We start from the raw sequence: 21,154 nt of genomic DNA, 5'->3' as shown, positions 1-21,154 counted from the left end.
ATGGATGGAAAGATACATACAGAGAGACTGAATTTCAGATTTCATCTTTCCAATCTTGTTTTTTATTATGTTAAGACAGAGTGCAAAAAAATGATGACTGATTTCTGAGTATTAAGTCATATTAATACATTAATATTAATTCAAGAGCAATTCCCATATCATAACAATAACACTGTGTGTTGTCTCATTGTTATGGTTGTGGCCACAAACAAAAAGATTCAAGTTTATTCAAGAAGGTTTACACTTCATGGCCTTTGGTGAAGCTTAAACTCTGAAATTAACAGCTCAGCTGTCTGTACAGAGAAGAATGCTGCGGTGTTTGATATGATGGAGTAGAGAACACACAGTATGTCCCAAAATATATTTATAAGATAAATAGCTTTTAAACCTAAACTTGTAAGACACAAAGGTTCTGAGTCCTAAATGATGTCATATTAATGCAAATTTGCACTGATTAAATAAAAACAGTAAACCTGTCAGAGGTAAATTGTCATGATCAGAATATCAAGTGCAATGGAAATGGTGCTGGCTGAAGTAATATTTAATGTTAAATTAAATATAAACTACTGTACTACTGAGTCTTTCTTCCTTGTTTATTCTGCTCACCACAGTGCTTTGTTTTGTGTTGCCATGTACACTAAAGACTCTCCATTCATGTATTTGTGTCTCACTTCCTCTTTTCCTTGTTGCTGGTTATATGTTTATTTTGTGCTGGTTTGTTTTAAAACTAAATACAATCTCAGATTTTAGTACGCTGTTGTCATGCTTTTGCCACTGGAAACAGTAGGAAAAAAATATTTTATGATTGGAATAATTGTGCTTTTTTTATATTGCAATTTCATAGATTTAAGATGTCATTCAAACTTGTATAGGAGATAATCAGTGGAGTCGAGTTTTTACCTCCATAATTGTCACAAGGACAGAATAATGGGTAGAGTTTCTCAGTGAAGAACTGACCAGTGTAAGAGTAGATATGAGACCTGGCCTCCACATCATAAAAGGAGACCAGACCCTCCTCATAATCCACAAACACCCCCACTGTCTGGAGCTTCTCTCTCAGGGTGAGGGGGACACCAGGACCAGCACAAGCTGCATACTGATTCTCATTCCTCAGAATCACAGACCAGAATCTATCCTGAGGACTCAGTGTAATCTCCCCCTTCCTGTTATCAGACAGGTAATTGGGTATGGAGAACCACAACAAAACACATAACATCACCTTATTAAATAACTTAAATAACAGGCTAAACATTTATCCTCACTAAGATTGACCCAGTACTCAATAGGGAGAGGCTCTCTGACTCAGGAACAGATAGATTAGCCATGAACGCTTGCTAGAGGAGTTGAGTAAGGAAACACATAAAAGAATAAGTGACAACTTGACAGTAAGTAACTTCTACCTATGTTCAATCTCTATTAGAATTCAAATAGAACATACATCAGACACTTACAAAAAGGTACAAAAGGGACACATGACTATGTACATAAGAACTTCAAATAATCAAAGCTGCACAAGGACATAGTTCACAACACTGAATCCAACAATGACCCCCGCTGACCAGAATGATGATAGTCAAAGAATATATACCAAATCTATTACTACCATTAGGGCAACAGCTGAAAAGCTAGAAGAGAAGGAGCGGTAACCATGGGGTGTGACTAGTTCAACACCATAACTGCATGCAGTGGAAAACTACAGAAAACCAGGAACGGATTTGGCAGAAAATTGGAGCTAGACATTAGACATAGATGATTTAAGATGGCAAACATTCATTCAGTCTTAAACATACATGAGATGATCATTGGAGCTGAGTTTTTACCTCCATCATTGCTACAAGGACTGAAGTAAGGGTAGAGTTTCTCAGTGAAGGCTGAAGACTGACCAGTGTAAGAGTAGATATGAGACCTGGCCTCCACATCATAAAAGGAGACCAGACCCTCCTCATAATCCACAAACACCCCCACTGTCTGGGGCTTCTCTCTCAGGGTGAGGGGGACAGAGGGACCAGCACAAGCCTTATACTGATTCTCATTCCTCAGAATCACAGTCCAGAATCCATCCTGAGGACTCAGTGTAATATCCCCCTTCCTGTTAACAGACTCTCTGGCCACTCCTACATCCCACTCAGTCTTCCCCTTGACCTGAACCTCATAGTAAAATCTCCCTGATGAGAACCCCTCCTTTCCCAGGACAATGAGATACATATAAAATCTCTTTGGGTTGTCAGGGAGATTCTGTTTTGTGTCTCCATGTGTCACTTGTTTTCCATCATCTGACAGTATGAGTTTGGGATGAGCTGTATCAGGATCCAGATTTACATCCTCTGAGAGAAACATACAGAATGTAAAATGTACATGATTATAAGCTACACAACAAGACCCTCAATATACAGTAGATCCTATTGATTACAATATATAACAGGGTCTGTAGAAGACTAAAATATACACTGAGCAAACACTTTATTATGGAGTGTATCCTCTTAAACTAATGATCCATTAAAAAGGAAAATATTGAAGTTTTATTCACAGATTACATAATGTGCAGGTATTACACACAATTTGGTATTCAAACTGTGCGGTATTCAGACATAAATTGACTGAGTGTTTTTATAACTACAGTCATGGCCAAAAGTTTTGAGAATGACACAAATATATTTTCACATGATCTGCTGCCCTCTGGTTTTTATGTGTTTGTCAGATATTTTTGTCACATACAGAAATATAATTGCAATCATATTATGAGTAACAAAAGCTTTTATTGACAGTTAGAATGAGTTAATGCAGCCAATATTTGTCAATATTTGCAGTGTTGACCCTTCTTCTTCAGGACCTCTGCAATTCTCCGTGGCATGCTCTCAATCAACTTCTGGACCAAATCCTGACTGACAGCAGTCCATTCTTGCACAATCAATGCTTGCATTTTGTCAGAATGTGTAGGTTTTTGTTTGTCCAACCGTCTCTTGATGATTGACCACAAGTTCTCCATGGGATTAAGATCTGGGGAGTTTCCAGGCCATGGACCCAAAATCTCTATGTTTTGTTTCCTGAGCCATTTAGTTATCACATTTGCTTTATGGCAAGGTGCTCAGTCATGCTGGAAAAGGCATTGTTGATCACCAAACTGCTCTTGGATGGTTGGGAGAAGTTGCTCTCGGAGGACATTCTGCTACCATTCTTTATTCATGGCTGTGTTTTTAGGCAAGACTGTGAGAGCCGATTCCCTTGGCTGAGAAGCAACCCCACACATGAATGGTTTCAGGATGCTTTACAGTTGGCATGAGACAAGACTGGTGGTAGCGCTCACCTCGTCTTCTCCGAACAAGCTGTTTTCCAGATGTCCCAAACAATCGGAAAGGGGATTCATCAGAGAAAATGACTTTACCCCAGTCCTCAGCAGTCCAATCCCTGTACCTTTTGCAGAATATCAGTTTGTCACTGATGTTTTTTCTGGAGAGAAGTGGCTTCTTTGCTGCCCTCCTTGAGACCAGGCCTTGCTTCAAGAGTCTCCGACTCACAGTGCGTGCAGATGCACTCACACCTGCCTGCTGCCATTCCTGAGCAAGCTCTGCACTGCTGGTAGCCCGATCCCGCAGCTGAACCACTTTTAAGAGACGGTCCTGTCGCTTGCTGGTCTTTCTTGGGCGCCTTGGAGCTTTTTTGGCAACAATGGAACCTCTCTCCTTGAAGTTCTTGATGATGCAATAGATTGTTGACTGAGGTGCAATCTTTCTAGCTGCGATACTCTTCCCTGTTAGGCCATGTTTGTGCAGTGCAATGATGACTGCACGTGTTTCTTTAGAGATAACCATGGTTAACAGAAGAGAAACAATGATGCCAAGCACCAGCCTCCTTTTAAAGTGTCCAGGGGTGTCATTCTTACTTAATCATGACAGATTGATCTTTAGAGCAGAAATGGCGATCTACTAAGTTGGAAGTATTCCACTGTGCCTGGAAGGATAGCATTGTTGAATACAAACGGGCACTCATTAAAGCATACTTTAGCCTCACTGATAGAGAAAAATAAAAACAATCCTAGATTTATTTTCAATACTATTTCTAAACTTACAAAAAATCAAGCAGACGCAGAACCTCAGATTCCAGTAAACCTCACTAGTAATGTATTTATAGATTTCTTTGATAATAAAATGGAAAATATTAGACAAAATATAAAACCTTTTATTAGCAATACAACTGGTATGTCATCTGGTTTGGTTGATATCGATTTAAATTGCATACTGGGAGAAAAACTTGATGCTTTTCATCCACTCCCACAATCAGAATTAGAGAAAATAATTTCTTCCTTAAATTGTACTACCTGCACACTAGACTCGGTTCCCTCAAAGTTATTAAAAGAGGTATTACTAGATGTTACTGAACCTCTTCTAACTATAGTTAACTCATCCTTTACAATAGGTCACATGCCCAAATCATGTAAATTAGCAGTTATTAAACCTCTGATCAAGAAATCAAATCTTGATCCGACTATGCTATCTAATTATAGACTCATTTCGAACACATAATTTTATCATAGAAAAAGCTGTTGCCCAGCAATTATGCCTATATCTGCATAAGAATCACATATTTGAAAAGTTCCAATCTGGCTTTAGGCCCCATCACAGTACTGAAACAGCATTAGTCAAAGTAACAAATTATCTCCTCCTTGCTTCAGATCAAGGCTGTGTATCACTGTTAGTGCTTCTTGATCTTAGTGCAGCTTTTGACACAATTGATCATAGGATCAGAATGCTGGGTTGGAGTCTCAGGCACAGCCCTTTCATGGTTTTACTCTTATTTAACAAATCGCTATCAGTTTGTAGAGCTCAATAATATTCCATCCAAATGTACAAAAGTTAAATATGGGGTCCCACAAGGCTCCATTTTAGGACCACTATTATTTACATTATATATGCTACCATTGGGCACAGTTGGTGTCAATTTTCACTGCTATGCAGATGACACTCAACTTTACATATCAGCCAAACCTGATGACAAAATCAGTTTAGGAAAAATTGAGGCCTGTGTAAGAGATATTAAATGCTGGATGTCTCTAAACTTCCTCCAACTTAATGAGGACAAAACAGAAGTTCTCCTCCTGGGCCCTAAGGCATCAAGACAGAAAATTCCAGATCTAATGCTTAATCTTGCAGGCTACCCCATTACACCTGGCACAGTAGCCAAAAACCTAGGCGTCATACTCGACTCCGACCTATCATTTGATAAATACATAGATAATACTACTAGGATAGCTTTTCTACATCTCCGCAACATTGCCAAGTTAAGAAATGCATTATCACAGGATGATGCAGAAAATTTAATGCACGCCTTTGTTAGCTCCAGATTAGATTACTGTAACTCACTACTGTCAGGATGTTCAAATAGGAATCTAAATAAACTTCAAATAGTTCAAAATGCCACAGCCAGAGTTCTGACCAGAACCAGAAAATTTCAGCATATCAGACCAGTCCTATCAGCCCTGCATTGGCTCCCAGTTAAATTCCGTATTGATTTTAAAATTATTTTATTAACCTATAAAGCACTGCACGGGCTTGCTCCTGAATACCTCCAGGAACTTATTTCCTATTATGAACGTCCACTAAGATCACAGGGTGCTGGTCTTTTATTAGTTCCAAAAATTAATAAGGTAACAGCAAGGGGAAGAGCCTTTTCTTGTAAGGCCCCCCAGCTTTGGAACAACCTTCCAAAATGTGTCCGGGACTCTGACACAGTCACAATCTTTAAGTCTAGGTTGAAAACCCACTTATTTCGTTTTTTTTTAGCGTTTGATAATTAATATCCCCCCTTAGATAAAGGTAAAGATCCAGGGGTTCATAGGTGAAGGGTTTTATGGTAGACTGGGGCGCTGGTGCTATCATCCTGTCACTGCTCATGGTCACTCAATTTTGTTGACAGTGCAGTGGATGGATGCCATTGTCTCAGAATGCCCCCAAGTCTATGTTACCTTTCTGGTTCTGCCTTTTTTTAGCTAGGCTGTAATAATTTAACTTAATGCTGGAGTTGCTGCCACACTCCAGTAATGTTTATAATTTCACCTGTCCTATATATGTCCTCATACAAAGCAAATTTTCCCTGTTAGATTTTTTCCACATGGCTACCCGCCTGCTTGAGGAATAATGAGATGAGGAGAGACAAGCGATCCATCCTGGGCCAGCCACCTCCTAACCGGATGCCTAAACCAAGATGGACATTATTACATCTTTTTCCTTTTCTATATTACAATTTATATTTTCTAAATTGTTGTTGTTGTCATGGTGACCGGTGTCAGCCAGAGGAGGATGGGTCCCCCCCTGAGTCTTGGTTCCTCTCAAGGTTTCTTCCTCATGCAAAAAAACTAGGGAGTTTTTCCTTGCCACTGTCGCCTTTGGCTTGCTCACTGGGGGCTAGGACTCGGCACTTGTAAAGCTGCTTTGTGATAACAACTTTTGTAAAAAGCGCTGTATAAATAAAATTTGATTGATTGATTGATTGATAGCCCTGTCCTCATCAACACCCACACCTGTGTTAATGGAGCAATAACTGAAACGATGTTAGCTGGTCCTTTTAAGGCAGGGCTGCAATGAAGTTGAAATGTGTTTTGGGGGATAAAGTTCATTTTCTAGGCAAATATTGACTTTGCAATTAATTGCTGTTAAGCTGATCACTCTTTATAAAATTCTGGAGTATATGCAAATTGCCATTATAAAAACTGAAGCAGTAGACTTTGTAAAAATTAATATTTGTATCATTCTCAAAACGTTTGGCCATGACTGTAGAGGTGGGTGATACCTGGAATTTTGTATTAATCTGATAAAATGTAAATGCAGGGCCAGTATCACTGATATAGATAGCAATACTTTAAAATATTTAAGCTTCATAAATCCGAAGGATCCAGAAGACCTAGGATACAATTTCGGCAAATATTTACGCGACAACAAAAAAAAAATCAACATTTTTGTTTAGAAAGAATGTAACAGTAACAAAACTCGAGTGTCGACCTGAGGAGAGCGCTGGGCGGGCCAGGCTGAGCCTACCTGCATGGCTGTTTGGCTGGTGCCGCTGAGCCACGTGACAGTACAACAACAAAAGACGAGAGAGGTGGGGGGCTTACAGAGAGAGGAGAATGTGATGAATCCACGTGCGCAGCAGTCAGTGTGTGTGGGAGAGAAAAAAAAGCTTGAGTATTGATCATTGGTATCGATATTATCGATATTTGGATCAATCTGCCCACCTCTATTTATAACTAGTGAAGCCCAAACTCTTAACCACAAAAATAAAGAACTAAGACCTTCATGAAAAGGACTGCAGGAAAAGCACTAAACCAACATACCACCGTGAAACAACGCACGGGGAAAAACGGGGAGAAAACAAAAGATTGCGGAATACTCAACAGGGGGGAAAAGCAACAAATGAACTGAGGATGCCAGGAGAAGTAGCTGGCTCTTCAACCACAGCAGTGAGTAACGAAAAACCCTTTCCAAAATAACTATCCAAACTCTGGACAGGAAAATAGCATAGGTATACAGCTATAGAGCAGATACACATAGTAGTCCTTTACAGTTAACCACAATTAATATAGATGTATGTGGTTGCATGAGTTGCAGTAATGTTAGGATATTGTGCAAAATACAGATAATCATTATTAAAATCTAGAAATATCACTGTACCTGCATACTGTTGACACCTCTTCAGTTCTGTGCTCACTGTTTACAAGGAAAAAGTGATATTTATTAATGTATTAAGAGACAAAAATGTGAAAGGGGCATGAATTCAAAAGGGACTTTTCACAGACCTGTAAAATGACAAAATCTACAGTATTTGGTAGGGGTGTGACGATACACTCAGCTCACGAGAATGAGACGAGACAAGATTTTAAGAACACTAAAATGACATATGACTGGACAACAGACATTTATTTAACTGAGTTACACATGCATTTTGAAATGTTTTATTATAACTCTTAACATGCAAGATGCAAGCATGAACTTTAATAAACTTCTTCCTATACAAATTGAAATAAAAATAAAATAAAATAATTTAATATTTCTCCTTTTTTCAAGCACAAACAATATTACAATGAGTCCCCGCTTAACAACGAGGTTAGAGACTGAAAAGTCTGTCGTTAAGCAGTTTTCGTCATTAAGCGTGACCCTAGATTTAGATAGTCTTTGATCGTAAATACAGTATAGAAAAAAAACAAACCATATTCTCGTGCATGCGTACAGCGCGAGAAAGCGTGATCGCGTTGCCGAGATGGCTGCGGTGGAGGCTGTGCTGCCTCAGCTTATCGTACACAACACTCCACTCCACTGTGCTGCCACTGCTCCTCCGCACCCCGCGCGAAATAAAAAGTTATTATTTGTCAATACAAAGAGCAAACAGAGCCAAGTATGTCACTGAATTTGCTGCAACTACACTGCCATGTTCATTTTTAAGAATATTAGCATCCCCACACTGCTCCCGATATCCTTTGCTGTCTCAACTTGCCAAAGCGCCGTTCTGTCCCTGCTACCTCTGTTCAAGTGAGATATGTTGATGTGAGTACTGAGCTGTGGTGCTGCTGTAAATGCCTCTGCATCCTGCTCGTATTAGTCGCGGTGTACGGCATTATTTTCATACAATGTTTGAATATGGTCCGTGTCTTATCAGTCACTCTCTTGCCATTTATCATTTCCACCGGGTACCCAAAATGCTGCCAAACATACGATTTGAAAGTGGTGGGGGCATCTTCAATAGTAATACCTGTATTTTCCGACATTCTGGCTGCTTGCTGGATCACAAATCCCACGAGAGAGATTTTTAATGCGACGAGAAATCTCGCTGAGTTACGTCTCGCAAGATCTCATGACACGAGATCTCGTCACACCCCTAGTATTTGGCCATGTTCAAATTAATGACACGAATGACATTTTTTTCGTTTAATCTAATAGTAATAATAATAATAATAATAGGATACATTTATATAGTGCCTTTCACAAACCCAAGGAGACTTAACATCACATATGAAGGGACACCCACTTAGGAAGAATAATGAGAGGTAAAGAGGAAAGTTTTAAGTTGGTTTTTTAAAGAAGACAGAGTAGAACAGTTACGAAGAGATTGAGACAGAGAGTTCCAGAGCTTTGGGGCAGAAGCACTGAAAGATCTACTGCCCAAGGAAGCAAGCTTAGTGCGTGGGACAATCAGAAAATGGAGTGAGAGGATCTAAGGGTGCGAGAGGGACGATAAACCTTGATGAGTTCAGTGAGATATGCAGGGGCAAGACCATTAAGAGCCTTCAATGTAAGAATCAGAATTTAAAAGTTGATCCTGCAAGTGACAGGTAACCGATGTAACTGCTGAAGGACGGGTGTGATGTGCGCAGAGCACTTAGTAGATGTGAGGACTTGAGGTGCAGAGTTCTGGATGTACTGAAGGTGGTGTAAAAGTTTAGCTGGAACACCAAAGAAGAGGGAATTGCAGTAGCTAATTGAGACGTGAACAGATCAAGGCATGAACAAGCATTTTGGTATCACTGAGGTATAACATTTTTGGTCATCACTGAGGATGGGGCGAAGGCGAGCAATATTGTGCAGGTAGAGCAACGCTGTTTTAGTTACAAATTTTATATGAGCTTCAAAACTAAGTGTTGAGTTAAATAGACAACCAAGGTTCTTGATAGTATGAGAAGGCTTAATGGAAGCACCATCAATATTGATGTGATATCCAGAAGTGGTGATTTTGAGCCTACCACTAAGACCTCAGTTTTATGCGCATTGAGTTTGAGGTCGTTTTGGTGCAGCCAGAGTTTAAGATCAGAGATGCAAGCACTCAGTGTCTGAGGGGAAGCAGTACTGATGTAGATCTGAATATCAACTGCATAGCAATGGAAATTAAGGCCATGTTTCCAGATGATAATGCCTAAGGGGGAAATGTAGAGAATTAATAAAAGGGGTCCAAGAACAGAGCAACAAGTGTAGTGGAAGATCTGTTGGAGCCTAGTGATATAAATTGTTGCCTGTTGGTGATATAAGACTGTAGCCAACTAAAAGCCAATCCTGTAACACTAATACACTGTAATCTGGAAAGAAGAATTTTCTAACCCTCTACCTAACCTCCGAGTTTTGATTTGAGTGTTTTTTTTTTTTTACAGCGATCGTGCGCCCTCAAATAGATTGCGCCCTGGGCAGTCGCCCACATTGCCCATAGCTAAAACCGGCCCTGACTTTACACAAATATGATGTTTGTTGCTGGTGATGGAGGGGACTTTTATGCACATTTATGTAGTTTCAGGAGACAGATGTGGTCACATCACAGATACTTCCAATTTTGAATATGAACAATCAATAATTATGCAAATCTGATCTGAGCAAAACAAATCAGGAGTGAACAATGTGACTTGTAATGTGAATGTAGCTTATATTTCATTATAGCTTTTGACCACAGATTAGAGACAAATGTGTTTATTAGGAACACTTCTCACCTGCTTGTTTCAACTTAGTATTCAGTGTTTCACTGAGTTTTTCCTGAAGCTGAGAGAGAACTTTCCTCACAGTCTCCACATTCACATCAGTGTTGATACTGATGTCAGTCCAGTTCTTGGTGTGTGGAGGGCTGTTCATGGTTGGGTAGATCTACAGTACAGCAGGAGAGAGGAGAAACCCCTCAGCATGGGGAGGGTTGTCCTGTGATGTGCTGTGTTGTCTCTGAGCAGAGAGAGGAACACTGACCTGTAGGAGGTGGATGTGGTCCTCAGTGTGGGAGAGCTGCTCCAGCTCACTGTCTCTCCTCTTTAGTTCAGTGATCTCCTGCTCCAGGTCTTTAATGAGTCCTTCAGCCTGCCTGTCTGCTGCTTTCTGCTTCTCCTCCATCACCTGAAGCAGCTCAGCCTGGCTTCTCTCAATGGAGCGCACCATAGCAGTGAAGACTTCAATACTGTCTGCAATTTCTCTCTCTGTGATTTTCTAATGGAAGAATACATTTTAAAATAATAAGAAGTTGTAGTCAAACAGAGGTCATCTGAAATTTAGTTGCATTCATCTTTAGCTTTCAAATTCTACAAAACTGTATTTAAATATTTGTTTGTAATAAATATGACGTATGTGGTAGTTCACACCTTTCTGAGCTCTACTGAGTGTTTAATCTCCTCCATGTTCTTCAGTCTCTCTTGGATCATCTGCTGGATCTCTGACTGTGTCTTCCCCAGCTGTGTCTGTATTTTAATGGTGCCCTGAGTTTCATTGGTTTTTTAAATATTTATATATTTATATTTTATATATTTATATTTTATATATTTTTATTATATATATATATGACACACACACACACACACTCGCTCGCCACTTTATTAGGTACACCTGTCCAACTGCTCACTAACGCAAATATGGAATCAGCCAATCACATGGCAGCAACTCAATGCATTTAGGCCAAGATGATCTGCTGCAGTTCAAACCGAGCATCAGAAGGGGGAATAAAGGTGATTTTTGTGACTTTGAACATGGCATGGTTATAGGTGCCAGATGGGCTGGTCTGAATATTTCAGAAACTGCTGATCTACTGGGATTTTCATGCACAACCATCTCTAGGGTTTACAGAGAATGGTCGGAAAAAGAGAAAATATCCAGTGAGCAGCAGTTCTGTGGGCGCAGATGCCTTGTTGATGCCAGAGGTCAGAGGAGAATGGCCAGACTGGTTTGAACTGATAGAATGGCAACAGTAACTCAAATAACCAGTCGTTCCAACTGAGGTATGCAGAAGAGCATCTTTAAGTGTACAACATGTCAAACTTTGAGGCGGATGGGCTACAGCAGCAAAAGAGCACACCGGGTGCCGATCCTGTTAGCTAAGAACAGGACACTGAGGTTACAATTTGCACAGGCTCACTAAAATTGGACAATAGAAGACTGGAAAAACGTTCTGGTCTGATGAGTCCACATTTGCATGGTAGGGTCAGAATTTAACATGAAAGCATGGATCCATCCTGCCTTGTATCAACGGTTCAGGCTGGTGGTGGTGGTGCAATGGTGTGGGGGATATTTTCCTGACACACTTTGGGCCCATTAATACCAATTGATCATCGAGACAACGCCATAGCCTACCTGAGTATTATTGCTGACCATGCTACATATATATATATATATATGTGTGTGTGTGTGTGTATACATATACACACACACACACACACACACACACACACACACACACACACATATATATATATACACACACACACACATACATACATATACATATATATATACATACACACATATATATACATATATACATACATACATTATATATATATATATATATATATATATATATATATATATATATATATATATATATATATATATATATATATATAAAATGTTGATGTTATCCAGTGTTAGTGTCTCTCACCCTCTTCTCTCCACTCTCCTCCTCTATGGTAACAGTTTTGTGTGTTTTGTGGTCTGTCTCAGTGCAGAACTGACACACACACATCTCGTCTTCTCTACAGAACAGCTCCAGGGGTCTCTCATGTTTCTGGCATATGTAGTCCTCCACGTTCTCCACAGGGTTTATTAGTTTGTGTTTCATAAGTTTTGGAACATTATAATGGAGCTCTAAATGAGACTTACAAAATGTCAGACCACAATTCAGACAGGATTTTACAGCCTTCAACTTCATTCCAGTGCAGACATCACAAAGAACAGCAGGTTTATCTAGACCTTTTTTCTTCATGAAGTGATCTACAACCTCTCTCAGTGTTGTATTAATCTTGAGTTCAGGTCTCTTGGTGAATGTCTCCTTACATAATGGACAATGACAGTGTGGACTGTTGTCCCAGTATTGTGTAAGGCAGGTCTTACAGAAGTTGTGTCCACATGGAGTGGTGACTGGATCAGTGAACTCATCCAGACAGACAGAACACATGAACTGATCCTCAGACAGGAGGCTGCTGGAGTCACATTTGACTGAAAAGATGCATGAATTATTCTACATTTATATTTAAATGTATGTGAATTTCACACTTGATTCCTAAATACCCCAGAACTGTCAGAATTTGACAATGGAGAATAAAAAGATACATTTTTTGATTCATGATTTGAGACACATTCCTTCAGTCTCCATAATTCAGCACCACCATCTCAGACTTTAATCTCCTGATCTGAATCTTAACATGGAGCTCAGAGTGTAATTCACTCCATTCTGTAGTCAGTACTAGTTTTATGATCATATCGTTATAGAACCTTTTTACAGTTCAGCTTAAAATTGATGGAGAATATTCTTTAACACAAAGGCTGTGTTTTATTCATGTGTGTGTGAGGTGTGTAACTTACATGCAGGTGGTTCATCCATGTTCCGCCCTTTATATGGTGGTGATGACGATTCTTCCATTTCCTTCTTTCTCTTTTAACTCTTGAAAAGAAATCACATTACATCTGTCATATTAAGGTAATATCTGCCACATTTAAGGTATATCTGCCATATGTAGGACTACATGCTTCTTGCATTAACAGTACTCTTGCTGTATTTGATCAAAAATGTATATCTGTTGCTGTTTTTTGCCACTGTCACCTTCATTTACACCGCGATGTGTATCTAAGTAAAATGCACTAGAGCTTCTAAGATATGTAACTTTCGACTGGAAAACCCGTTGTCCTTATAATAAAATTTATAATAAAAATCAGCAAACATAAATGTTATTGCCATTAGCCTACACTTCCCACATTTTGTTGTTTCAATGATGTTATGGTACACTCAATATTCACCAGTGAGTAGTGCTAAATATTCACCAGTGAACAGTCATAGTGATATTTGACCGTTTACCCACCTTAATACCTATTTCAAAAACTGAACAAAAGTTTGCGGAGTGTGAGATATACCTATAAACCATAGCAAAAGCACAGGATGTTCTGTTATAGATGATGATTTGCAACATATGTGTTAAGGTCGTGACTTGGAATATATGCATAATATTGTATTCTTCAATTAGAAGCATATGTGTCGTGTTGCTTAAAATAATCTTTGGTTCCTGTTTTATGCTTATTTTATTAACACATGTGCACGTAACTTCTGATCGCCATTATCGTTCATCTCGTTCTCGCGATAACTCCAAAACATCAACTATACTACATATTCCTTCCTTGTGTAGAACAAAAGTCTATCTGTAACTTACAAACATATTTTCTTATACATCTCAACACATCATATTGTTCCAAAAATCTCCAATCAAACAAGACATTATTACTATTATTTTTTTTACGTCTCTCTATATCTGATGGGCTTTCTAATAACACGGCCCTTCCTGGTAGTAATGACCTCAGGAACAGCTGGTTCAGTTTCAGGTGGGGTCTCTCCTACTGGAGCAGTCTCAGCAATAGGCGTCATTGTTAGTTTGAGTGTGGTGTGCCAAAGGATGTTCAAAAATGTCAAAGTCCACTACCACAGGTGTATGTCGAAGATGTTTGACATTTCGGATTACTTTACTTTGATCCATCCTCTGTGTTGACCAGTTCAAAAGAGTTGTCTGCTGTGTTTCTCAGTAGTACATAGCAAATGTCTTTGTACGTGGGATCCAACTTTCCATTCTCCAGACTGGCAATGTAGACTACGTCACCAACTTTAAAAATTGTGTTCCTTTGCCCTGTTGGTCTGGTCAGCACACTGTTTCATTTTAGTTTTATATTTATCGTGATGGATTCTGACATCTGCTTCTCTTCTTTTGGATTTTCTCTTTTCTTCTCCAGGATAGGACACTTCGTGCGGATGTCTCATCCAAACAGGAGCATGGCTGGTGTTTCTCCTGATGCTCTGTGTGGTGTAGAGCGATATGCCATTAGGATCTTTGGAAGTTCCTCTTGCCATGTTTTTCCTTCACACTTGGTTGCTCTGAAGGCTTTCTTCAAGTATCTGTGAAATCTCTCAATTTTTCCGTTGCTCTTTGGGTAATACGGTGATGCTCTGATGTGCTTAATGCCACTTGACTTAAGAAATAACTCAAAACGCTGTCCTACAAATTGCCTTCCATTGTCAGTAACAGCCTCTAACAGATAACCAAACCTAGCAAATATTTTTGTCAGCTCTGTGATCACAGTGGCTGAAGAGATATCTGAAATAACTACGGCCTCTGGAAAGGACGTAAAGTAGTCTATCACAGTTAGCACATACTTGTTTTGGATAGGACCCACTAGATCAATACATATCTTGGTCCATGGTCTTGGTGGTAGCTCTAGTGGTTGAAGAGGTTGATCTTCATGTTGTTGTTGGTTAAGCACACAGGTGGAGCAGATTCTAATTAGTCTTTCTACATCTAGGTCCATATTGGGCCAGTAGAATTTGCTTCTTAGGTATTGTTTTGTGCGGACCACCCCTTGGTGAGTCTCATGTGCAATCATATGTGCTTGTTTTATCATTGTTTTTGGTAGTATTATTCTGTGTCCCCTCAGCACAAGTCCATCATATGTGCACAACTCTCCAGCACATCTGTTGTAAGGCTGAAGTTCCTCTGGAACAGGATTCGGCCATTTTCCCGTCTCCACAATTGTCTTTAGTTGTTTCAGAGCGTCATCCTCTGTCATTTTCTGTTTGATGTCCTCAAGATTCATGGCTTGTACCTCATTCATTGTCACTGACAACACTCTGTCCACATAAGTGTCCATGTACTCATTGTACTTTGTCTCTCGTAAAGGGAGTCGTGAGAGTGAATCTGCTACATTAGACTTTCTGCCAATATGCTCTATCTTGTAATCATATGGTTGTAGTCTCAAGCTAAGTCTCTGTATTCGTGGTGGTAACAGCGTTGCTTTCTCTGGGTTAAACATATAAATGAGGGGTTTGTGGTCTGTTTGTAAAGTAAACTTGGCCCCCCATAAGTACGTTCTAAAATGTTCCACAGGCCATACACATCCCAAAGCCTCACGTTCTATCTGAGAATAGCGACGTTTTGTTGGGGTCAGTGAACGACTTGCGTATGCTACTGGCTTGTTCTGTCCATCTGATTGGGTCTGTAATAAAACTGCACCTAGTCCTACTGAACTCGCATCACTAATGACTACTGTAGGAGCATTTAGTTTAAAGTAAGCCAGACATGGCTCACTTACCAGAGCTTCTTTCATTGCTTTGAATGATCTCTCTGTTTCACTTGTCCAGTCCCATGCTTGTCCTTTTCTAGTCAGCTTCCGTAGTGGTTCTGATAAGTTTGCATAATTTGGTATAAACTTCATAAGAAATCCACAGGTGCCTAGGAATGAGCGGAGTAACTGGACATTTTCAGGTCTTGGTGCTTTGCGGATGGCTTTCTCAGGTCGGGTTTAATTCCTTCTGCAGTGATCACATGCCCAAGTATCTCAATTTGTTGTAGACCGAAGATACACTTGTTTCTATTGAGGGTTAAACCTCTGTCCTTGAATCGTTGAAAGACTTGTCTCAGTCTCTGTTCAAGCTGCTCTTCATTCTCACCGAAGATCACAACGTCATCCATATAACAGACAGTGCCAGGCATTCCACATAACATTGACTCCATAGCCTTCTGATAGGCTTCAGGTGCGCTCGATAATCCAAACGGAACTTTTCTAAAGCGATAGCACTCTCTGTGTGTGATGAATGTCGTTAGAGGTCTGGATTCTGGGGCCAAGTCACACTGCCAAAACCCTTTTCGTGCATCCAGTTTAGCAAACACTTTTGCTCCCTGCACTGCTTGTAAGATGCTGTCCACGGTTGGCACTGGATGCCTTTCCCTGATCATGGCTTTATTCACTTCTCTAAGGTCTACGCATAGCCTCACTTCTTTTGTATCTTTCTTAGGTACAATCAGGATATTAGAAATCCATTCTGATCCTTCATTCACTTCTTCTATGATACCTTGATCAAGCATCCTGTCTAGCTCCTGGTTTACAGCTTCCAGCATGGGATAAGGGACTCTCCTTAAACCCTGTGCTACAGGTGGGATTTTGGCATCCACTGTGACCTTGTGACTGTAACCTTTAATCTGACCTAGTCCTTTGAAGATCAGAGGGTACTCTTTAACAAGTTCCTCAAATCTATCTGTATACCCTACTGTGTTAATTTTTTCTCCAGTGTTAAAATATCTTTAATTCAAAGCTTGTTTTTCTACCCAGCAGTGCTTCTACATTTCCTTCTATCACATATATGTAATCTTTAACTACTTTGTCTTTCCACATCATTTCTGCTTCAAAGTATCCAACACATTTAAGTGGAGTTGTTTGAGCATAGGCATAAATTTTTTTTTTTTGGTTTCAGCTTTGTTCTAGTGGACATTGTTCTTTTATACAGGTCTTGTCCTATAAAGTTTCTTCCACTTCCTGTATCTATGACCATTTTCAGCCATTGTCCATTAATCAGAATCTGAATCCTCCTGTAGTAATGCTCTCGCAGGTTTTCCTGACTTTGTCTTTTCTTTATCCTTATATCTGTCTTTACTTTTGTCACCGTTGTTTTCTGGCTGTATTTTCTTTTTCTTCTTAAAACACATACGTGCGTAATGTCCCGTTTTCTGACAGTAAAGACAGGTCGCTGACTTGGCTCCACATTCATCTGCTGTGTGAGTGTTCATTCCACATCTGTAACACTGGGTGTCGCTGTTGGCTTGCTCTTGGCTGCTCTTTCCTCCTCGACCAGTTCTGGGTTTCCGTCCGCGGTCAGAACGTGCACCTTTCCGAGTAAAATGAACCTGGTTGTCACTAGCTCTGTGAGCAACACTCTCTGTGAAAAAAAAACTGGATTCCGTCTGTGATGCTTCAAAAGCTCTTGCAGTTGACAATGCTTTATCTAAACTCAGCCCCTCCTCCTGCAACAATTTGTGTCGCAATTTTTTATGACACATTTTCCACTATCTGATCCCTTAGCATGTCGTTCTCCAGCGTGCCAAAATCACACGACTTCGCTAGTTCTCTTAATGCATTCACAAAAGCATATATTGACTCATCGGGGCACTGAGCTCTCTGTCTAAACTTGTGTCTTTCTAAGACGACGTTCTTTCGTGGAGTAAAATATGTGTCTAGAGCAGCAACAGTCTGTGCATATGTACCTTTATCTCCAGGTAGATTAGCAAAAATTCTCTGCGTAGGCGCTCCTATGCAATGCAAAAGAGTGGCTCTCCTTACCAAATCCTGCGCATTAATAGTTCCACTGGCAACTTCGAAAAAACTATAAGTGTCCTTCCATAGGTTATACTCGGTAAATAAATCAGACGCACCCAGGTTCAGTGGGACGGGCGGAACCAGTTGAGCGTAGCCGGGTCCTGACGCAGCTCGTGCTACTCCTTGCTGTAGCTCGTTATCCGACATTTTCTTTTTTTTTTCAGATTTATCGGTATGCCTGGTACTCCTACTTTGCCTGTGGGTTCCTGGCAGATCGGGTCCTCGTCGCCAAATGTCGTGTTGCTTAAAATAAACAGTCTTTAGTTCCTGTTTTATGCTTATTTTATTAACACATGTGCACGTAACTTCTGATCGCCATTATCGTTCATCTCGTTCTCGCGATAACTCCAACACATCAACTATAGGCTTACTACAATATGCAATTTAGATGTGCAATTTCTTAGAATCTTGAAAAAGACTCCATATATGGTATTAGAAAAAGCAGCAAGTGGCTCATGTTTGGGTGGAGTAACAGATATTTTTGTTTGGGAAAACCGGGGGGGGGGGGGGGGGGGGGGGCGAACGTAAGTTGTGGCGAACGTAAGTTGTCGAGCGGGGGGGGGGGGGGGGGGGGGGGGGTGGCGAACGTAAGTTGTTGGTTCTCCGCCAGTTGAGTATGATGAGGCTCAACTGATGAGGCTCAGGGATTCCGTGTCATACAGCGCCGTGCTCAGGGTCCTAGTGCCTGTAGAATTAATGGCCCGATTAACGTAATTTAAAAACCAGGACATTTCCACAGTTGTAAAAAATATCCCGGGACAGGACGTGAAATACGGACATGTCCCGGGAAATACGGACGTTTGGTCACCCTAGTAACAGACATACTGTATAAGTAACTGTTCAGACTGTTAGTTTTCAGAACTTAGTACCAGCTAGAGGAGCACATTGCGCTGTGCTGTAAGATCCCCAAAGATATATTTGCTTAAGAATAAAGCTCTAGTGATTTGAAATAACGACTACTGTTATAGTTTTCATTTTGGAACCGGATATTATTGCAGAGATGGGCACTCGAGTGAGCGATTCGAGTCGAAGTCACACTTTTTCACACTAGAAAAAGACTTCAGACTTGACTCGTGTGCGAAAGTTATAGAAAAATACTTTCTTTGTGTGTTTATTTTGCACTTATTCCTTAGGTTTGTTTCGATTATTTGTTCTCGCGACATACCACAACATCCGTTTATAGCGGGCAGAAAATCGAAGAGCAGCGTTAAATGTAAAACAAAGACTCGTGACTTAACTTGGACTTGTATTTTGCGACTTTTGAACATCTATGGAAATGTGTAATGCTTTTGCACCTCCGTAGACCCTTAATTATTCATTTTTTCTTCTGTCAACAAAAACGTTTTACTTCGTAACAAAAGCGCTTCTTTTCCTTCTTAACGGATTCGTTACTTGTAGAATCGTAGCACATTTTGCTTAGCTACTCAGATTTATAATTGGTATAATATTGTTTTAAGGTTTAAACCTTAGCAATTGTATCTTTGACATTCTAAAATCGATGGATCAATATTCGCTCGCAATACTATTTGCTTCATTTTCTCAAGTTATTTGTTGGTTTGTTTGTTATTTGCGGAAATTGAGATTTCAAGGATCTCATCCTTGGCCAGTGTCGTCAGTATTTTAGCTGTCTACATTGTGCTTTTCTTATAATGTCTATGATATGTTTTGGTCTTTTTACACCTGTAGTTCACTCCGCCAGAATACATGATGAGCTACAACACGCTGAAGTAGAGCTCCTTACCTTTACTTTCCTCTTTGACTTGTAGAAGTAATGTCTGCGTTTATCGTCTTCCCAGAGGTACTTCCTGTCCAGTAATGTTGCCGAGTCCATTTGAAGCTCCTAAACTTTATTTTTTACTTTTTCTTTCACTTCGCATGATGACGCTTCACTGTTCATTTGTTGTTTGTGCGGGCAAGGCATAAACATTCCAGTTTAGAATCTCATTTCTGCTAGTGTGTCTCCGTACCTCTGTATCAACACCAGGTCAGTCAGTGATTTACTTAAGAGCACTTCGCCTAGATTACTTGAATCACACAATATTAAAGTAAAAGTGTTTGTAAGCATTGATTCATATACTTATAAATTTTGAATGACCAGCTGGAAGTGAATGTAATGAGAAAATATTCTCTGTGAATGACACACTGAAACATGTTGCAATGGAGAGTTTGTAAGTTAATGAAAAGTAACATGATCCATGGGCCATAATTATTAAAATGCATTATTGCAATTTCCATACATTAACACTACAAATTACCAATTACTTATTACATTGCCAGATGGAGATCAGATGATCATCGGAACAGGCATTGTTAAGGCAACATGCTAACTATCTATATTGGACTCTTATAGTGAAATTGTGTTCCAAACTAATAACCTAACTTCAAAACCATTATTTTGTATGTAAAGTGTATTTTTTTTGTTTTTGTTGTAATAGGCTAGTCACTATTTCCCATCATACAGGATGCCTTATGTAACAACACTGAATGAGGTCACATGTCAAAAGAGTATCAGGCAACTAATTACTAAACATATAGTCAGTTCAATATGAGGAATGTATCACCAGTTCAATTTCGTGACTAGATTTTTGACAGTTTACACCATATTAAGACCTTTATGTCTTATGAGTTTACTTTAAGGATTGTTTCCATCAGGGGCGGACTGGGACAAAAAATCGGCCCTGGCATTTTTGGACCAGACCGGCCCACTCACACTCGATAACGCTTTTCACACTTTTCAGTTTTTTGAATGTGTATACCAACAGTTTACACTCTTTAAAACCATGTACCCTAAGCCATGCCATGAGTTTACAGGAATTAGTGAGAGTGAAATTAAATAATTTTTAAATCATTAAATACTTTCAAAAAGTTTTGTTTATTAACAGTATGAAAATGCATATTGAACCACTCCATCACAGTAATGAATGCAGCATTCATCCAACTGGGTGTGCCTATGTGTTTCAGGGAGGAAGACAAGAGAAAGAAAGAATAGAGATGAAAAATAAAGGATCAGATGCTAACTCTTCCAAGAGTAG

The 21,154-nt window shown here is 39.7% G+C and overlaps 1 protein-coding gene across 4 annotated transcripts; it reads right to left on the bottom strand.

The window, feature by feature from the left end:
- Positions 1-1,079: 1,079 nt before the first annotated feature.
- LOC143497885 (E3 ubiquitin-protein ligase TRIM39-like) lies at positions 1,080-20,091 on the bottom strand. Of its 4 annotated transcripts, none has more exons than XM_076993502.1 (8): positions 19,864-20,088; positions 13,302-13,380; positions 12,379-12,935; positions 11,090-11,203; positions 10,704-10,937; positions 10,457-10,607; positions 7,662-7,697; positions 1,080-2,324 (listed from the first exon to the last, which is right to left on the bottom strand). In XM_076993502.1, exons 2-8 carry the CDS (start codon positions 13,357-13,359, stop codon positions 1,771-1,773), a joined length of 1,704 nt encoding a protein of 567 aa, XP_076849617.1. In that variant the 5' UTR covers positions 13,360-13,380; positions 19,864-20,088; the 3' UTR covers positions 1,080-1,770. The 4 variants fall into 4 exon arrangements, with proteins under 4 accessions (XP_076849617.1, XP_076849619.1, XP_076849618.1 ...); XM_076993504.1 differs by having other exon boundaries at positions 11,090-11,185; positions 19,864-20,087; XM_076993503.1 differs by lacking the exon at positions 19,864-20,088 and adding an exon at positions 18,087-18,138.
- Positions 20,092-21,154: the final 1,063 nt, after the last annotated feature.

This window comes from Brachyhypopomus gauderio, unplaced genomic scaffold (assembly GCF_052324685.1).
Source record: "Brachyhypopomus gauderio isolate BG-103 unplaced genomic scaffold, BGAUD_0.2 sc114, whole genome shotgun sequence".
Classification (NCBI taxonomy): domain Eukaryota; kingdom Metazoa; phylum Chordata; class Actinopteri; order Gymnotiformes; family Hypopomidae; genus Brachyhypopomus; species Brachyhypopomus gauderio.
This window is presented reverse-complemented; position numbering and strand designations above follow the sequence as displayed.